Genomic DNA, 17,065 nt, shown 5'->3' with positions numbered 1-17,065 from the left:
AATTTAGCAAGGGTACAGAATGTGAAGTTAATATATAAAAATCAGTTGTATTTCTATATCCTAGCAACAAGCAAATATCAAACAAAATTTAAAACCTGTAATAATTTATTATATAAACAAAGTGGAAAATTGTAATTGAACTTTCTTAAAACCAATGGATTAAGTAGCAAAGCATTAGTAAAGCTACAGGAGTTCGAACAATATAGTTAAGGAACTGAGCTACTAGATAAACATAAATTTTACTCCTTTACCCATAGAACAGCCAGTGTTTTCAAGTTCACAATTTTTTTAAATGCTGCATACTAGGCAATAAAGGGAATCTAAAATTTGTTCAAGGAATATCATTCAGTTGCATGGAGTCATTTATAACAGCACCAAAAAACAGGAAATACATATAGATCTAATAACATATGTGGAAGATCTGTATACAAAACATTGATGAAAGAAATAAAAGAACACCTAAATAAATGGAAAGATACACTGTCTTCATGGACTAGAAGACTCAGTATTGTTGATATCAATTTTTCCCAATTTGATATTTATTTATTTTATTTTTGAGACAGAGTCTTGCTCTCTTGCCCATACTTGTGTGCTATAGCGTGATCTCACTGCAACCTCCACCTCCTGGGTTCAAGCAATTCTCCTGCCTCAGCCTCCTGACTGGCTGGAATTACAGGTACCTGCCACCACGCCTGGCTAATTTTTATGTTTTTAGTAGAGATGGGGTTTCACTATGTTGGCCAGGCTGGTCTCGAACACCTGATCTCAAATTATCCACCTGCCTTAGCCTACCAACGTGCTGACATTACAGGCATGAGCCACCATACATGGACCCCAATTTGATTTATAGAATCAGTGCAATCCCAATCAAAATCTCAGCAGGAATGTTATAGATACTGACATGCTGATTCTAAAATTTATTTTAAAAAGGAAAAAGAATTAGATAGCTAACACAATACTGAAAAAAAAGAACAAAGCTGGAAGACAGACTCATACCACCTAGTTTTAAGACTAACTATAAAGCTAATATAATAAGGTAGTGTGTTATTGATGAAAGAATAAACATACTGATCTATGGAAAGACTAGAGTCCAGAAAGAGATTCACACAAATATGGTCGATTGATTTTTTTAAATTATACTTTAAGTTCTGGGGTACATGTGCAGAACATGCAGGTTGGCTATATAGTTATATATGTGCCATGGTGGTTTGCTGCATCCATCACCCTGTCATCTACATTAGGTATTTCTCCTAATGCTATCCCTCCCCTAGTCTCCCACCCCATGCTGTCATGTTGTGTGATGTTCTCCTCCCTGTGTCTATGTCTTCTTTTTTTTCTTTTTCTTTTTCTATGTCTTCTTATTGTTTGACTCCCACTTATGTGTGAGAACATGCGATGTTTGGTTTTCTGTTCTTGTGTTTGTTTACCAAGAATGATGGTTTCCAGCTTTATCATGTTCCTGCAAAGGTCAGGAACTCATCCTTTTTTATTGCTGTATAGTATTCCATGGTGCATATGTGCCACTTTTTCTTTATCCGGTTTATCACTGATGAACATTTGTGTTGGTTCCAAGTCTTTGCTATTACGAACAGTGCTCCAATAAACATAAGCATGTGTCTTTATAATAGAATGATTTATAATCCTTTGGGTATATACCCAGTAGTGCAATTGCTGGGTCAAATGGTATTTCTAGTTCTAGATCCTTGAGGAATCACCACACTGTCTTCCACAGTGGTTGAACTAATTTACATTCCCACCAACAGTGTAAAAGCATTTCTATTTCTCCACATCCTCTCCAGCATCTGTTGTCTCCTGATTTTTTTTAATGATCACCATTCTAACTGGCATGAGATGGCATCTCATTGTGGTTTTGATTTGGATTTCTCTAATGACCAGTGATGATGAGCTTTTTTTCCTATGTTGTTGGTTGCATACATGTCTCCTCTTGAGAAGTGCCTGTTCATATCCTTTGCCAACTTTTTGATAGGGTTCCTTTTTTTTTCCTGTAAATTTCTTTAAGTTCTTTGTAGATTCTGGATATTAGCCCTTTGTCAGATGGGTAGATTGCAAAAATTTTCTCCCATTCTGTAGATTCCTTGTTCCTCTGATGGTAGTTTCTTCTGCTGGGCAGAAGCTCTTTAATTAGATCCCATTTGTCTATTTTGGCTTCTGTTGCCATTGCTTTTGGTGTTTTAGTCATGAAATCCTTGCCCATGCCTATGTCCTGAATGGTATTGCCTAGGTTTTCTTCTAGGGTTTTTATGGTTTTAGGTCTTATATTTAAATATTTAATCCATCTTGAGTTAATTTTCATATAAGCTGTCAGGAAGGGATCCAGTTTCAGCTTTCTGCATATGGCTAGCCAGCTTCCCAACACCATTTACTAAATAGAGAATCCTTTCCCCATTGCTTGTTTTCATCAGGTTTGTTAAAGATCAGATGGTCGTAGATATGTGGTGTTATTTCTGAGGCCTCCATTTTGTTCCATTGGTCTATTTCTCTGTTTTGGTATCAATATCATGCTGTTTTGATTACTGTAGCCTTGTAGTATAGTTTCAAGTCAGGTAGTGTGATGACTCTAGCTTTGTTTTTTTTGCTTAGGATTTTCTTGGCTATACGGGCTCTTTTAGGGTCCATATGAAATTTAAAGTAGCTTTTTTTTTATTCTAATTCCATGCAGAAAGTCAATGGTAGCTTAATGGGGATAGCATTAAATCTATAAATTACTCTGGGCAATATGGCCATTTTCATGATATTGATTTTTCCTAACCATAAGCATGGAATGTTTTGCCATTTGTTTGTGTCCCCTCTTATTTCCTTGAGCAGTGGCTTGTAGTTCTCCTTGGAGAGGTCCTTTATATCCTTTGTTAGTTGTATTCCTAGGTATTTTATTCTTTTTGTAGCCATTGTGAATGGGAGTTCATTAATGATTTGGCTCTCTGTTTGTCTGTTATTGGTATATAGGAATGCTTGTGATTTTTGCACATTCATTTTGTATCCTGAGACTTTGCTGAAGTTGCTTATCAGCTTAAGGAGATTTTGGGCTGAGATGGTGGGGTCTTCTAAATATATAATCATGTCATCTGCAAATAGAGACAATTTGACTTCCCCCTTTCCTAGTTGAATACCCTTTATTTCTGGCCTGACTGGCCTGGCCAGAACTTCCTATACTATGTTGAATAAGAGTGGTAAGAGAGGGCATCCTTGTCTTCTACCAGTTTTCAAAGGGAATGCTTCCAGTTTTTGCCTATTCAGTATGATATTGTCTGTGGGTTTGTCATGAAAAGCTCTTGTTATTTTGAGATATGTTCCATCATCACCTAGTTTATTGAGAGTTTTTAGCATAAAGGGCTGTTGAATTTTGTTGAAGGCCATAGCATTGATGGTCTTTACAATTTAGTATGTTTTTGCAGCGGCTGGTACTGGTTGTTTCTTTCCATGTTTATTGCTTCCTTCAGGAGCTCTTGTAAGGCAGGCCTGGTAGTGACAAAATCTCTCAGCATTTGCTTGTCTGTAAAGGATTTTATTTCTTCTGTGCTTATGAAGCTTAGTTTGGCTGGATATGAAATTCTGGTTTGAAATTCTTTTCTTTAAGAATGTTGCATATTGCACCCCACCCCTGCCACTTTTGGCTTGTAGGGTTTCTGCAGAGAGATCCGCTGTTATTCTAATGGGCTTTCCTTTGTGGGTAACCTGTCCTTTCTCTCTGGCTGCCCTTAAGATTTTTTCTTTCATTTCAACCGTGGTGAATCTGATGATTATGTGTCTTAGGGTTGCTCTTCTCAAGGAGTATCTTTGTGGTGTTCTCTGTATTTTCTAAATTTGAATGTTAGCCTGTCTTGCTAGGTTGGGGAAATTCTCCTGGATAATATCCTGAAGAGTGTTTTCCAACTTGGTTTCATTCTCCCTGAACGTGACAGGTACACTGATCAAATGTAGATGTGGTCTTTTCACATAATCTCATATTTCTTGAGGGCTTTGTTCATTTCTTTTCACTCGTTTTTTCTCTAATCATGTCTTCTTGCTTTTTTTCTTTCTTACTTTCTTTTTTTTTTTTTTTTTTTTGAGACAGAGTCTTGCTCTGTCACCCAGGCTGGAGTGCAATAGCATGATCTCCACTCACCATAACCTCCACCTCCTGGGTTCAAGTGATTCTCCTGGCTTAGCCTCCCGAGTAGCTGGATTACAGGTGTGCACCTCCACATCCAGCTAATGTTTTGTGTTTTTAGTAGAGTCAGGATTTCACCATGTTGGCCAGGCTGGTCTCGAACTCCTGATCTCATGATCCACCCGCCTCAACCTCCCAAAGTGATAGGATTACAGATGTGAGCCACCAAGCCTGTCCTGTCTTCTCGCTTTATTTCATTGTGTTGATCTTCAATCTCTGATATCCTTTCTTCTGGTTGATGGATTTGGCTACTGAAACACGCGTATGTTTCATGAAGTTTTTACACTGTGTTTTTAAGTTCCATCAGGTCATTTATGTTCTTCTCTAAATTGGGTATTCTAGTTAGCAATTCATCTAACCTTTTTTCAAGGTTCTTAGCTTGTTGCATTAGGTTAGAACGTGCTCCTTTAGCTCACAGAAATTTGTTACCACCCACCTTCTGAAGCCTGCTTCTGTCAATTCGTCAAACTCATTCTCCATCCAGTTTTGTTCCCTTGTTGGTGAGCAGTTGTGATCACTAGTGGGAGCTGCAGAACAGCAGAGATTGCTGCCTGTTATATCCTCTGGTAGCTTCGTCCCAGAGGGGTACCTGCCAGATGCCAGCCAGAGCTTTCCTGCATGAGGTGTCTGTCAGCCTTACTGGGAGGTGTCTCCCAGTCAGGATACATGGGGATCAGGCAGCCACTTGAGGAGGCAGTCTGTCTCTTATCAGAGCTCGAATGCTTGCTGGAAGATCTGCTGCTTTCTTCAGAACTGCCAGGCAGGAATGTTTAAGTCTGCTGAAGCTGTACCCACAACAGCTCCTTTCCTAGGTGCTCTGTACTAGAAAAGTGGGGTTTTATTTTTAAGTCCCTGATGGTCTGCTGCCCTTTTTCAGAGATGTCCTGCCCAGTGAGGAGGGAGTCTAGTGATACAGTCTGTCTGCAGAGGCTTGCTGAGCTGCCATGGGTTCCACACAGTTTGAACTTCTTGGTGATTTCATTTACACTGTGATGTTAAAACTGCCTACTTGAGCCTCGGCAATGGTAGATGCCCCTCCCCCCACCGAGCTCGACTGTCCCAAGTTGAGTGCAAACTGCTGTGCTGGCTGTGAAAATTTCAAGTCAGTGGATCTTAGCTTGCAGGTCTTTGTAGGGGTGGGACCCACCAAGCCAGATCACTTGGCTCCCTGGCTTCAAGCCCCTTTCCAGGGTAGTGAATGGTTCTGTCTTGCTGGTGTTCCAGGTGCCACTGGGGTATGGAAAAAAAAAAAAAAAACTGCTGTGGCTAGCTCAGTGTCTTCCCAAACAGCCGCCCAGTTTTGTGCTGAAAACCCAGGGTCCTGGTGTTGTAGGCACCAGAGGGAATCGCTGGTCTGTGGGTTGTGAAGACCATAGGAAAAGCACAGTATCTTGGCCAAAATGCAGGGACCAGTCCCTAATGGCTTCCCTTGGCTAGGAGAGGGAGTTCCCTGGCCTCTTGTGCTTCAAGGCTGAGGCGACACCCTACCCTGCTTTGGCTCACCCTCCTTGGGCTGCACCCACTGTCCAACCAGTCCCAATGAGATGAAATTGATTTCTTAAGTAGTTTTAAGTGACAATAATTATATGTATTTATGAAGTATACATTGTAAAATGATTAAATCAAGCTAACATATCTGTCACCTCACCTACTTTTATTTTGCAGTGAGAAAATTCAAAGTCTACTCTTTTAGCAATTTTGAAATACACAATACATTATTATTATTATTATTATTATTATTGTGAGAGAAGTCTTGCTCTGTCGCCCAGGCTGGAGGGCCGTGGCATGATCTTGGCTCACTACAACCTCCGCCTCCCAGGTTCAAGTGGTTCTCCTGCTTGAGCTTCTTGAATAGCTGGGATTACAGCTGCAAATGCCACCATGACTGGCTAATTTTTGTACAATACATTATTATTAACTATAGTCACTATGTGGTGCAGTAGTCCACTAAAGCTTATTCCTCCTTTTTTTTTTTTAATTGCATTTTAGGTTTTGGGGTACATGTGAAAAAGATGCAAGGTTGTTGTATAGGTGCATACGTGGCAGTGTGATTTGCTGCCTTCCTCCCCTTCACCAATATGTGGCATTTCTCCCCATGCTCTCTCTCCCCAACTCCCCACCCCCCGCTGTCCCCCCCTCACCCCCAACAGACCTCAGTGTATAGTGCTCCCCTCCCTGTGTCCATGTGTTCCCATTGTTCAACACCCATCTATGAGTGAGAACATGCGATGTTTGATTTTGTGTTCTTGTGTCAGTTTGCTGAGAATGATGGTTTCCAGGTTCATCCATGTCCCTACAAAGGACGCAAACTCATCATTTTTGATGGCTGCATAATATTCCATGGTGTGTATGTGCCACATTTTTCCTGTCCAGTCTATCATCGACGGGCATTTGGGTTGGTTCCAGGTCTTTGCTATTGTAAACTGTGCTGCAATGAACATTCGTGTGCATGTGTCCTTAGAGTAGAACGATTTATAATCCTTTGGATATATACCCAGTAATGGGATTGCTGGGTCAAATGGAATTTCTATTTCTAGGTCCTTGAGGAATCGCCACACTGTCTTCCACAATGGTTGAACTAATTTACACTCCCACCAACAGTGTAAGAGTGTTCCTATTTCTCCACATCCTCTCCAGCATCTGTTGTCTCCAGATTTTTTAATGATCGCCGTTCTAACTGGCGTGAGATGGTATCTCAATGTAGTTTTGATTTGCCTTTCTCTAATGACCAGTGATTATGAGCATTTTTTCATATGCTTGTTGGCCTCATGTATGTCTTCTTTTGTAAAGTATCTGTTCATATCCTTCGCCCATTTTTGAATGGGCTTGTTTTTTTCTTGTAAATCTGTTTTAGTTCGTTGTAAATTCTGGATATCAGCCCTTTGTCAGATGGGTAGGCTGCAAAAATTTTTTCCCATTCTGTTGGTTGAAGTTTGATTAGGTCCCATTTGTCTATTTTGGCTTTTGTTGCCAATGCTTTTGGTGTTTTGGTCATGAAGTCCTTGCCTACGCCTATGTCCTGAATGGTTTTGCCTAGGTTTTCTTCTAGTGTTTTTATGGTGTTAGGTCTTATGTTTAAGTCTTTAATCCATCTGGAGTTAATTTTAGTGTAAGGTGTCAGGAAGGGGTCCAGTTTCTGCTTTCTGCATATGGTTAGCCAGTTTTCCCAACACCACTTATTAAACAGGGAATCCTTTCCCCATTGCTTGTTTTTATCAGGTTTGTCAAAGATCAGATGGTTGTAGATATGTTGTGTTGCCTCCGACGCCTCTGTTTTGTTCCATTGGTCTCTATCTCTGTTTTGGTACCAGTACCATGCTGTTTTGATTACTGTAGCCTTGTAGTATAGCTTGATGTCCGGTAGTGTGATGCCTCTCACTTTGTTCTTTTTGCTTAGAATTGACTTGGCTATGCGGGCTCTCTTTTGGTTCCATATGAAGTTTAAGGTGGTTTTTTCCAGTTCTGTGAAGAAGGTCATTGGTAGCTTGATGGGGATAACGTTGAATCTGTAAATTACTTTGGGCAGTATGGCCATTTTCACGATATTGATTCTTCCTAACCATGAGCATGGAATGTTTTTCCATCTGTTTGTGTCCTCTCTTATTTCGTTGAGCAGTGGTTTGTAGTTCTCCTTGAAGAGGTCCTTTATGTTCCTTTTTAGTTGTATTCCTAGGTATTTTATTCTCTTTGTAGCAACTGTGAATGGCAGTTCGTTCTTGATTTGGCTCTCTTTAAGTCTGTTATTGGTGTATAGGAATACTTTGATTTTTGCACATTGATTTTGTATCCTGAGACTTTGCTGAAGTTGCTTATCAGTTTCAGGAGATTTTGGGCTGAGACGATGGGGTATTCTAGATATACAATCATGTCATCTGCAAATAGAGACAATTTGACTTCCTCCTTTCCTAACTGAATACCCTTTCTTTTCCTTGCCTGATTGCTCTGGCTAGAACTTCCAGTACTATATTGAATAGGAGTGGTGAGAGAGGGCATCCTTGTCTAGTGCCAGATTTCAAAGGGAATGCTTCCAGTTTTTGCCCATTCAGTATGATATTGGCTGTTGGTTTGTCGTAAATAGCTTTTATTATTTTGAGATACGTTCCGTCGATACCTAGTTTATTGAGGGTTTTTAGCATAAAGGGCTGTTGAATTTTGTCGAAGGCCTTCTCTGCATCAATTGAGATAATCATGTGGTTTTTGTCTTTGGTTCTGTTTATGTGGTGAATTACATTTATAGACTTGCGTATATTGAACCAGCCTTGCATCCCCGGGATGAATCTTACTTGATCATGGTGGATAAGATTTTTAATGTGCTGTTGTAATTGGCTTGCCAGTATTTTATTGAAGATTTTTGCATCTATGTTCATCATGGATATTGGCCTGTAGTTTTCTTTTCTTGTTGAGTCTCTGCCGGGTTTTGGTATCAGGATGATGTTGGTCTCATAAAATGATTTGGGAAGGATTCCCTCTTTTTGGATTATTTGGAATAGTTTCAGAAGGAATGGTACCAGTTCCTCTTTGTATGTCTGGTAGAATTCGGCTGTGAACCCATCTGGACCTGGGCTTTTTTTGGGTGGTAGACTCTTAATTGCTGCCTCGACTTCAGACCTTGTTATTGGTCTATTCAGCGTTTCAACTACTTCCTGGTTTGGGCTTGGGAGGAGGCAACTGTCCAGGAATTTATCCATTTCTTCCAGGTTTTCTAGTTTATGTGCATACAGTTGTTTGTAATAATCTCTGATGATGGTTTGAATTTCTGTGGCATCTGTGGTGATATCCCCTTTATCATTTTTTATTGCATCTATTTGGTTATTCTCTCTTTTCTTTTTTATTAATCTGGCTAGTGGTCTGTCTATTTTGTTGATCTTTTCAAAAAACCAGCTCCTGGATTTATTGATTTTTTTGAAGGGTTTTTCGTGTCTCTATCTCCTTCAATTCTGCTTTGATCTTAGTTATTTCTTGTCTTCTGCTAGGTTTTGAGTTTTTTTGATCTTGCTCCTCTAGCTCTTTCAATTTTGACGATAGGGTGTCAATTTTAAATCTCTCCTTTCTTCTCATGTGGGCACTTATTGCTATATATTTTCCTCTAGAGACTGCTTTAAATGTGTCCCAGAGATTCTGGTATGTGGTGTCTTCGTTCTTGTTGGTTTCGAAGAACATCTTTATTTCTGCCCTCATTTCATTGTTTATCCAGTCAACATTCAGGAGAAAGTTGTTCGGTTTCCATGAAGCTGTGTGGTTCTGGGTTGGTTTCTGAATTCTGAGTTCTAACTTGATTGCACTGTGGCCTGAGAAACTGTTTGTTATGGTTTCCGTTCTTTTGCATTTGCTGAGGAGTGATTTACTTCCAATTATGTGGTCAATTTTAGAGTAGGTGTGATGTGGTGCTGAGAAGAATGTATATTCTGTGGATTTGGGGTGGAGAGTTCTGTAAATGTCTATTAGGTTTGCTTGGTCCAGGTCTGAGTTCAAGTCCTGGATATCCTTCTTAATTTTCTGTCTCATTGATCTGTCTAATATTGACAATGGTATGTTGAAGTCTCCCACTATTATTGTGTGGGAGTCTAAGTCTCTTTGTAAGTCTTTAAGAACTTGCCTTATGTATCTGGGTGCTCCTGTATTAGGTGCATATATATTTAGGATCGTTAGCTCTTCTTGTTGCATTGATCCTTTTACCATTATGTAATGTCCTTCTTTGTCTCTTTTGATCTTTGTTGCTTTAAAGTCTATTTTATCAGAGATGAGAATTGCAACTCCTGCTTTTTTTTGCTCTCCATTTGCTTGGTAAATCTTCCTCCATGCCTTTATTTTGAGCCTTTGTGTATCCTTGCATGTGAGATGGGTTTCCTGGATACAGCACACTGATGGTTTTTGGGTTTTTATCCAATTTGCCAGTCTGTGTCTTTTGATTGGGGCATTTAGTCCATTTACGTTTAGGGTTAATATTGTTATGTGTGAATTTGACTGTGTCATTTTGATGCTAGCCAGCTGTTTTGCCCATTGGTTGATGCAGATTCTTCATTGTGTTGATGCTCTTTACCATTTGGTGTGTTTTTGGAGTGGCTGGTACTGGTTGTTCTTTTCTATGTGTAGTGCCTCCTTCAGGAGCTCTTGTAGAGCTGGTCTGGTGGTAATGAACTCTCTGAGTACTTGCTTGTTCACAAAGGATTTTATTTTTCCTTCACTTATGAAGCTTAGTTTGGCTGGATATGAAATTCTGGGTTGAAAGTTCTTTTCTTTAAGGACGTTGAATATCGGCCCCCACTCTCTTCTGGCTTGTAGGGTTTCTGCTGAGAGATCTGCTGTGAGTCTGTTGGGCTTCCCTTTGTGGGTAACCCGACCTTTCTCTCTGGCTGCCCTTAGCATTTTCTCCTTCATTTCAACCCTGGTGAATCTGACGATTATGTGCCTTGGGGTTGCTCTTCTAGAGGAATATCTTTGTGGTGTTCTCTGTATTTCCTGGACTTGAATATTGGCCTGCCTTGCTAGGTTGGGGAAGTTTTCCTGGATAATATCCTGAAGAGTATTTTCCAGCTTGGATGCATTCTCTTCGTCACCTTCAGGTACACCTATCAAACGTAGATTAGGTCTTTTCACATAGTCCCATATTTCTTGTTGACTTTGTTCATTCCTTTTTACCTTGTTTTCTCTAATCTTGCCTTCTCGTTTTATTTCATTGAGTTGATCTTCAACCTCTGATATCCCCTCTTCTGCTTGGTCAATTCGGCTGTTGAAACTTGTGCATGCTTTGCAAAGTTCTCGTGTTGTGTTTTTCAGCTCCATCAATTCACTCATATTCCTCTCTAAGTTGTCCATTCTCATTAGCATTTCGTCAAGTCTTTTTTCAAGGTTCTTAGTTTCTTTGCATTGGGTTAGAACATGTTCTTTTAGCTCACAGAAGTTTCTTATTATCCACTTTCTGAAGGCTGATTCTGTCATTTCATCACACTCATTCTCCATCCAGTCTTGTTCCCTTGCTGGTGAGGAGTTGTAATCCCTTGTAGGAGGAGAGGTGTTCTGGTTTCAGGTGTTTTCATCCTTTTTGCGCTGGTTTCTTCCCATCTTTGTGGATTTATCCACCTGTCGACTTTGTAGTTGTTGACTTTCTGATTTTGGTAAGTTTAAGTCTGCAGCGGCAGAACCCATAAACCCCCCCTTTTTTTTCCCCAGGTGTTCTGTCCCAGGGAGTTAGGGCTTTATGAGTTTCTGCTGTGCTGCTGACGTTTTCTGTGCCCACAAGGAGGCAGCCTAATCACTCTCAGCCTGAAGAGGCTCTGAGTTGAGACTTTTCAACAAAAGGTGCTGGAATAATTGGATATCTTGTTGCAAAATAAAAAAAGAACCTGAACAATCCTTCATAACTTATACAAAAATAAACTCAAAACAGATCATAGATGTAAATTTAAAATGTAAAATTATAAAATTTATAGAAGAAAACATAGGACACAAATTTTTGTGGTCCTATGTTAAGAAACAGTTCTTGGGGTATGACCCCAAAAGCATGATCTATAAAAGAAAAACATTTTAAATGATCTATAAAAGAAAAACAAATTGGACTTCACAAAAATGAAAAACTTTTGTTCTAAGAAAGATATTGTTCAGTAAAAGAAAAGATAAGCTAAATATATGTAGAAAATATCTGTAAATCATATACTCAATAAAGGACTTACATACAGAATATATAAAGAACCCTAAAATTCAACGATAAGGAAAGCAACAACTCAAATGAAAATGAACAAAATCTTTGAACCCATTTCACCAAAGAAATATAAGGATGGTAAATAAGCACATGAAAAGATGCTCAAAATCATTAGTCACTAGGGAAATGGAAATGAAAACCACAATGATATACAACTATACTTCAATTAGAATAGCTAAAACAAACAAGCAAACAAACAGATAATACAAAGTGCTGGTTAGTATGTGGGACAATTGATTATATACTGCTGCTGGGACTTCAAAATGGCATAGCTATTTTAGAAGAGAGTTTGAGAATTTCTTATAAAGCTAATCACATACTTGTCCCAAGACCAACAATCCTATTCCTGGGTATTTACTCAAGAAAAATGAAAGCTTATATGCATACAAAAACCTGTAAAGAAGTGATTTAGTAGCTTTATTTACGTCTTTCAAATGGTGAATGAATGAATTAGATACTACTCAGCATAGAAAAACTACTGATACATGCAGTAACATGGATGAATCTCTCAAAGCATTATGCTAAGTGCAAGGGGCCAGTCTCAAAAGGCTGTACTTTGCTTGATTCCATTAATATGACATTCTAGAAAAGGCACAATTATAGTGATGAAGAACAGACCCATGGTTGCATTTGTTAAGTATAGGGAAAGGGTTTGACTACAAACAGACAGCAAGATCAAATTTTTAAGTATTCAAAAACTCTTGATTGTGGGGGTGGTTACACGACTATGCATTTGCCAAACACATAGAACTGTAAATCAAAAAGAATAAATGTACTCTATGTAAATTTAAAAATAAATAAATATTTAAATGTTACTGTTTGCCTGGTCTGCTTCTCAGTGTTACTGTTACCTATTCTAAGACCACTGATTCATCCCAGAATCATGGGCTTGGAAGGAGCTTAGTGGGGAACTGGTACAATTCCCAAGCCAATACAGAAAATTTCCCTAGAGGTTCCCTGGGAGCTTCTGCTTGAAGATCATCAGCAAAGACAGAAAATTATCTTCCAAAGCAGGCCTGCTTACAGTGGGCAGTTTTTGCTGTTAGTAAGTTATTTCTTTTATTAGCTAAAATTGGCTTCCTCATCATTAGCCCCTATTGGCCCTAGTACCATTCCCTGGAGCTAAAGATACAAAGGCAGAGGCCATCTCCTACACCTTAGTGGTGGCAGAAGTACTGCATGGGAGGACAGCCTGAAGTCACTCAGAGGCCAAGGGGCTTGTATCTCCTGGACCAACCCCTCTGTGCAGTGGTCTGTAAAATGCTGAGTGACACTGAGCCATGAGAAGTCATCTGGTTTGGGTTGCAGCCCTAGAAATTCCTGGACTATATAGTGAAAATTCTCTGTAAAGGAAGGATACCACACTTTCAGGGCCCTTTCCTGAATGCAACTGGGAGGTGACAGTCTCAATCATTCTCTCCTTGATCAGAAAGTTACAGTGATGTTCATTTCTTTCCTGGCCTCATTATTTTCTGACCTCTAACATCATGAAGAAAATCCACAAATCAATTTTGGCTCACAAGTAAGGGAAAACCCCTGAACGGGATTCAACTTAGCCAAGCTACAGCCCATCCCCACTAGAATCATGGCTTGGTCATCTAGGCCACCTGCCTAAGCAGAAGGGATCCATTCCAGAGAATACCCTGAACACTGCCAAGTGTCTTACCTGCTTGAAGTTGCCATTTTTTCTCTGCTCCCAGTCCATCATATCATGAAAGATGGGAATCATGATATTCCGCACTTCTGGCTGTGGGACAAGTGTCACACCCAGAAAAGGACCGATCATTCCCGGAATAAAGTGGATCTTATGTTCACCTAAACAACAAAACCCAACAGATATTAGTTTATGCCTTCTTTGCTCTTTTCATGGAAGATTCCCAAGTGGGGCCACAGCACACGCTATAATCTATACTGGAAGCTTCCAAGCGCAAACCAACCTTTCCCCTATGGTTTTCTGACACTTCCTCTCAACTTATTAGAGTTCATAGATAAAACTGTCCTAGCCCAGTTAAAGCAAATGCATGACAGTCACAAAACTGCTTTTCCAAAGAATTTCCTGAAAGGTCCCCCAACTACCTGAAAATCTCCCCGAGATGAAGGAACAGAGTTTGCTACTCTAAACAGAACAGGTTTCTGAGTAACTTATGAGTTACTGAGTAACACTGTGGTCTATTCACAGTGTTTATTTAACAAGAAAAATCTATACATTTCTGCTTAAATACAATGCACTCTCCTTGGAGTTTCTAGCTCTAGCCCAGAGACATTTAAGTGATGAGGATATGCAGTCCCTGGTCTAGCTAGCAGAGGTCTAAAGTCCATGGGCCTTTCACTGCCTATGTTCATGTATGCCAAAGAAGTCCTCCACCTGAGCTAGCAGGAGCCTCCTGCACAGCCCTACCCTAACAGGCTAGGCTAGCTTAGAGATTCTGTCTTTACACACCCTGAACTCCCTTTGTGTTCATATTGCATTTCTGATGGTACCACTACACCTATATGGCTCAGCTCAACACTCAACTTCCTTAAAGAGGCATATCCATGGTAAGAGAGTGATGTGGGTTTTCCTCTCATTGGCCTGCCAATGAGAAGCCAGAGCCAGCCCTGTGGATGGTGGACTAGGATATTTCTTTTCCTTGCAATGGTGAAACAGAATGAACCATCTTTCAGAGCTCTGCTCCCAGTCCGTCAGAGACTAAGGAGGAGACAAACTGTGGGTCTTTGCAATGATTGCTACAGCCAAGTAAACCCATTTCTTGGGGACAAGAGAATGTCATTTCCACCAAATGCAATGAGGCAGAAAAGGCTTTATCAGGCAAATCAGGCATTTAAAATATTTTCCATTTTGAAAACCTAAGAAGCAAATGTTAGCCCTGAGGCTGGTCCTGCATATTCCAATTTTGGTACTTGGTACAGTTGCCAGTCTCTTGCATTCCCAGGAATTTCAGAGTGAACTTCAGGGTTAAAATCCATATCCAGACTGTGCTGGATATAGGAAACCAGAGTGCTGGAAAGTCTGCTTGGGGAAATGCATCCCCACTCATGAATAGAAGCCCTCCTGCTGGCAGAAATACCTCACATCTTGCTTGCTGCCTGTAGGTTAGTGGTGGAGGTGGTTAACAGAGGACTGAAGATTTTATGACCATAATTCCTACAGCTTCAGAGCCATGAACTCAGCTGAAAGCAGACTTCACTTGAAATAATAATAGTCGCTTCTCTAGCATCCTGACAGATCACTCAGAACTCTACAATATCACGGGATGGCCCACTCGGTCACCAGGGCAACCCAGAAATTCTACCAGAAACACTGATCTGACAAATTTAGATTGAAAGCAGTGGCTATTTTCAAAGCATTCGAAGCAGAAGCTGTGCAAGGAAGGGAAGCCAAAATTGATCTCACTCAGAGGTTGCAGTTCTCTTCTCATATGTTATTCCATGCAATTGGTGGCAAGTATCCGATCTGGATGCATGAATACCAGAGATCTAAGAAATGTTTCAATCTTTATTAAAATTAGTAGCCACCTTTGCTCATGTACTGTGTATCTCAGATCTAAGCTTTTGAGCCTGCAACATCCAGACAGCGAAGTGAAGAGCATGGAGGATCTTACAGGCATGGGTTCTCAAACTGGAAAAAAATACTAGAGCCCTCCTCCTTTCTTCCTTTTGATTTTAGTTCCTAAAAAAAGGGATTGTGCATATGTATTACTGAGGTCTTATTTCTCAGCCAAAGTCTCCTTGCCAAGGGCTTTATGCACATGTGCTATACCATCCATCTGAGGTGTTATGTGAAAGATATGTAAGGCTCTCTTGGGTCTGAATTAACATTCATAAAGCCTGAGAGACATTATTAGTCTTGTTACTTTCCATTTGGCAATATGTAGAAGGGAAGAATAGGGAGAAAAAACCTACCCAAATTCTGCCACATGCTGAACAGTTCATAGGCCATCATTACACGCATGTCCCCATACCTAAGAACAGCAACACAGGAGCCAACCGTTAGTGGGAGAAGGTTCAGGAACATAGGGCTGCAAAGTCATGAGGCCAGTACTTCAGCACTGTTTGTTTCTAATGCTTCCCAACTGAACTCCCACACTTTGCCCCCTGGGAAACCACCCAGCTGAAAACCTTGTGGACTTCTGAAGGAGCCGCTCATGGAAACATAGCCCTATTTGGCCAAGTGGTAGGGAGATGAACAGAAGACGTTTATCTTACTTATCTAGAATCTTCTTCCTTTTGGCTGAGGTGATAATTTCTAGCTGAAGGCTTGGCTGATTTATGAATAGAATTGCCAGGCCAAAATAAGAATTCCACACCTAGAGAGACAGAGAAAGAGAAAACGTGACAGTCTAAGAACTTAATCTTGTAGGGACAGTTACTAAATACACGCATGTAGCATAGAACCCATTTTACGATCTTAAAATCCTCATTTTTTTTCCCTTTTAAATATCTTTGCAAACAGGAATTTGTTTTTCTTTTTTCCCCCTTGACTCCTTCTGAAGCCAATCGTGTTGATTCTGGACTAGAAAGCATACTCATGGAAGTTTGGCTACCAAAACTTTCAACAGGGGTATCCTAAGTCATATTCTAATCATCATCAGGCTTGGAAGCTGTTTGATACTATCAATATACTAATAAAGCAAAAACAAGTGAGCTTGGTTTTGGTTTTCTAAGGTTATTGCAACAATAGTGATGGATTTCAGGAGTGCCTACCTTAAAGTCAAAGTCGGTCTCTGTGAAATTCTTGTGCAGTGCAGAGGACAGGTACTGGACAGTAGTGACTATAATACTGCAGTAAGGAAACAAGGCATTGGCAGAATTAAAAGACTAACAATCGCATATGATGGCTTAGCATCAGTTGTCTATATCCTGTGTGCAAACTTCTTGAGTACAACACGTTCCCATTTAAGATGTGACTATAAAGGAAAGAGAAAAAATGGGACAAACTCTATAGAAAAAAAACTCCACAGAAAACCAGTCTTGGAAAAATGTCCCACAGTTGGCACGACAGCATAGGACATCAGTGGGTTCTAGACCTAGTTCTGCCATTACCTGGCCTTCGTACTTCTCTCTGGGTTTCATTTTCTCTGCCTACAAAAGGTGGTAGGAGTTCGATGGTTCTCCCAGTTCAGAATAGTTCTAGTATTTTAGGGACCTCTGGGTAATCAACAGATACTTTGATCACTTTGTAGGACTTAGAACATAAT

At 40.1% G+C, this 17,065-nt stretch overlaps 1 protein-coding gene across 5 annotated transcripts in view; it reads right to left on the bottom strand.

The window, feature by feature from the left end:
* DOCK3 (dedicator of cytokinesis 3) overlaps window positions 1-17,065 on the bottom strand; it is a 610,183-nt gene that overhangs the window by 54,054 nt on the left and 539,064 nt on the right. For all 5 annotated transcript variants that reach the window (XM_064367135.1, XM_064367139.1, XM_064367136.1 and 2 more), the window contains exons 29-32: window positions 16,572-16,647; window positions 16,074-16,174; window positions 15,771-15,829; window positions 13,534-13,682 (exon numbers count right to left, since the gene is read on the bottom strand). In XM_064367135.1, coding sequence (XP_064223205.1) covers window positions 13,534-13,682; window positions 15,771-15,829; window positions 16,074-16,174; window positions 16,572-16,647 — 385 coding nt within the window. The remainder of the gene's footprint in view (window positions 1-13,533; window positions 13,683-15,770; window positions 15,830-16,073; window positions 16,175-16,571; window positions 16,648-17,065) is intronic.

This window comes from Aotus nancymaae, unplaced genomic scaffold (genome assembly GCF_030222135.1).
Source record: "Aotus nancymaae isolate 86718 unplaced genomic scaffold, 86718_ANA_hifiasm-v0.15.2.pri h1tg000067l, whole genome shotgun sequence".
NCBI lineage: Eukaryota > Metazoa > Chordata > Mammalia > Primates > Aotidae > Aotus > Aotus nancymaae.
Note: the sequence above shows the minus strand (reverse complement) of the source record. Positions and strands in the feature narration are given on the sequence as shown.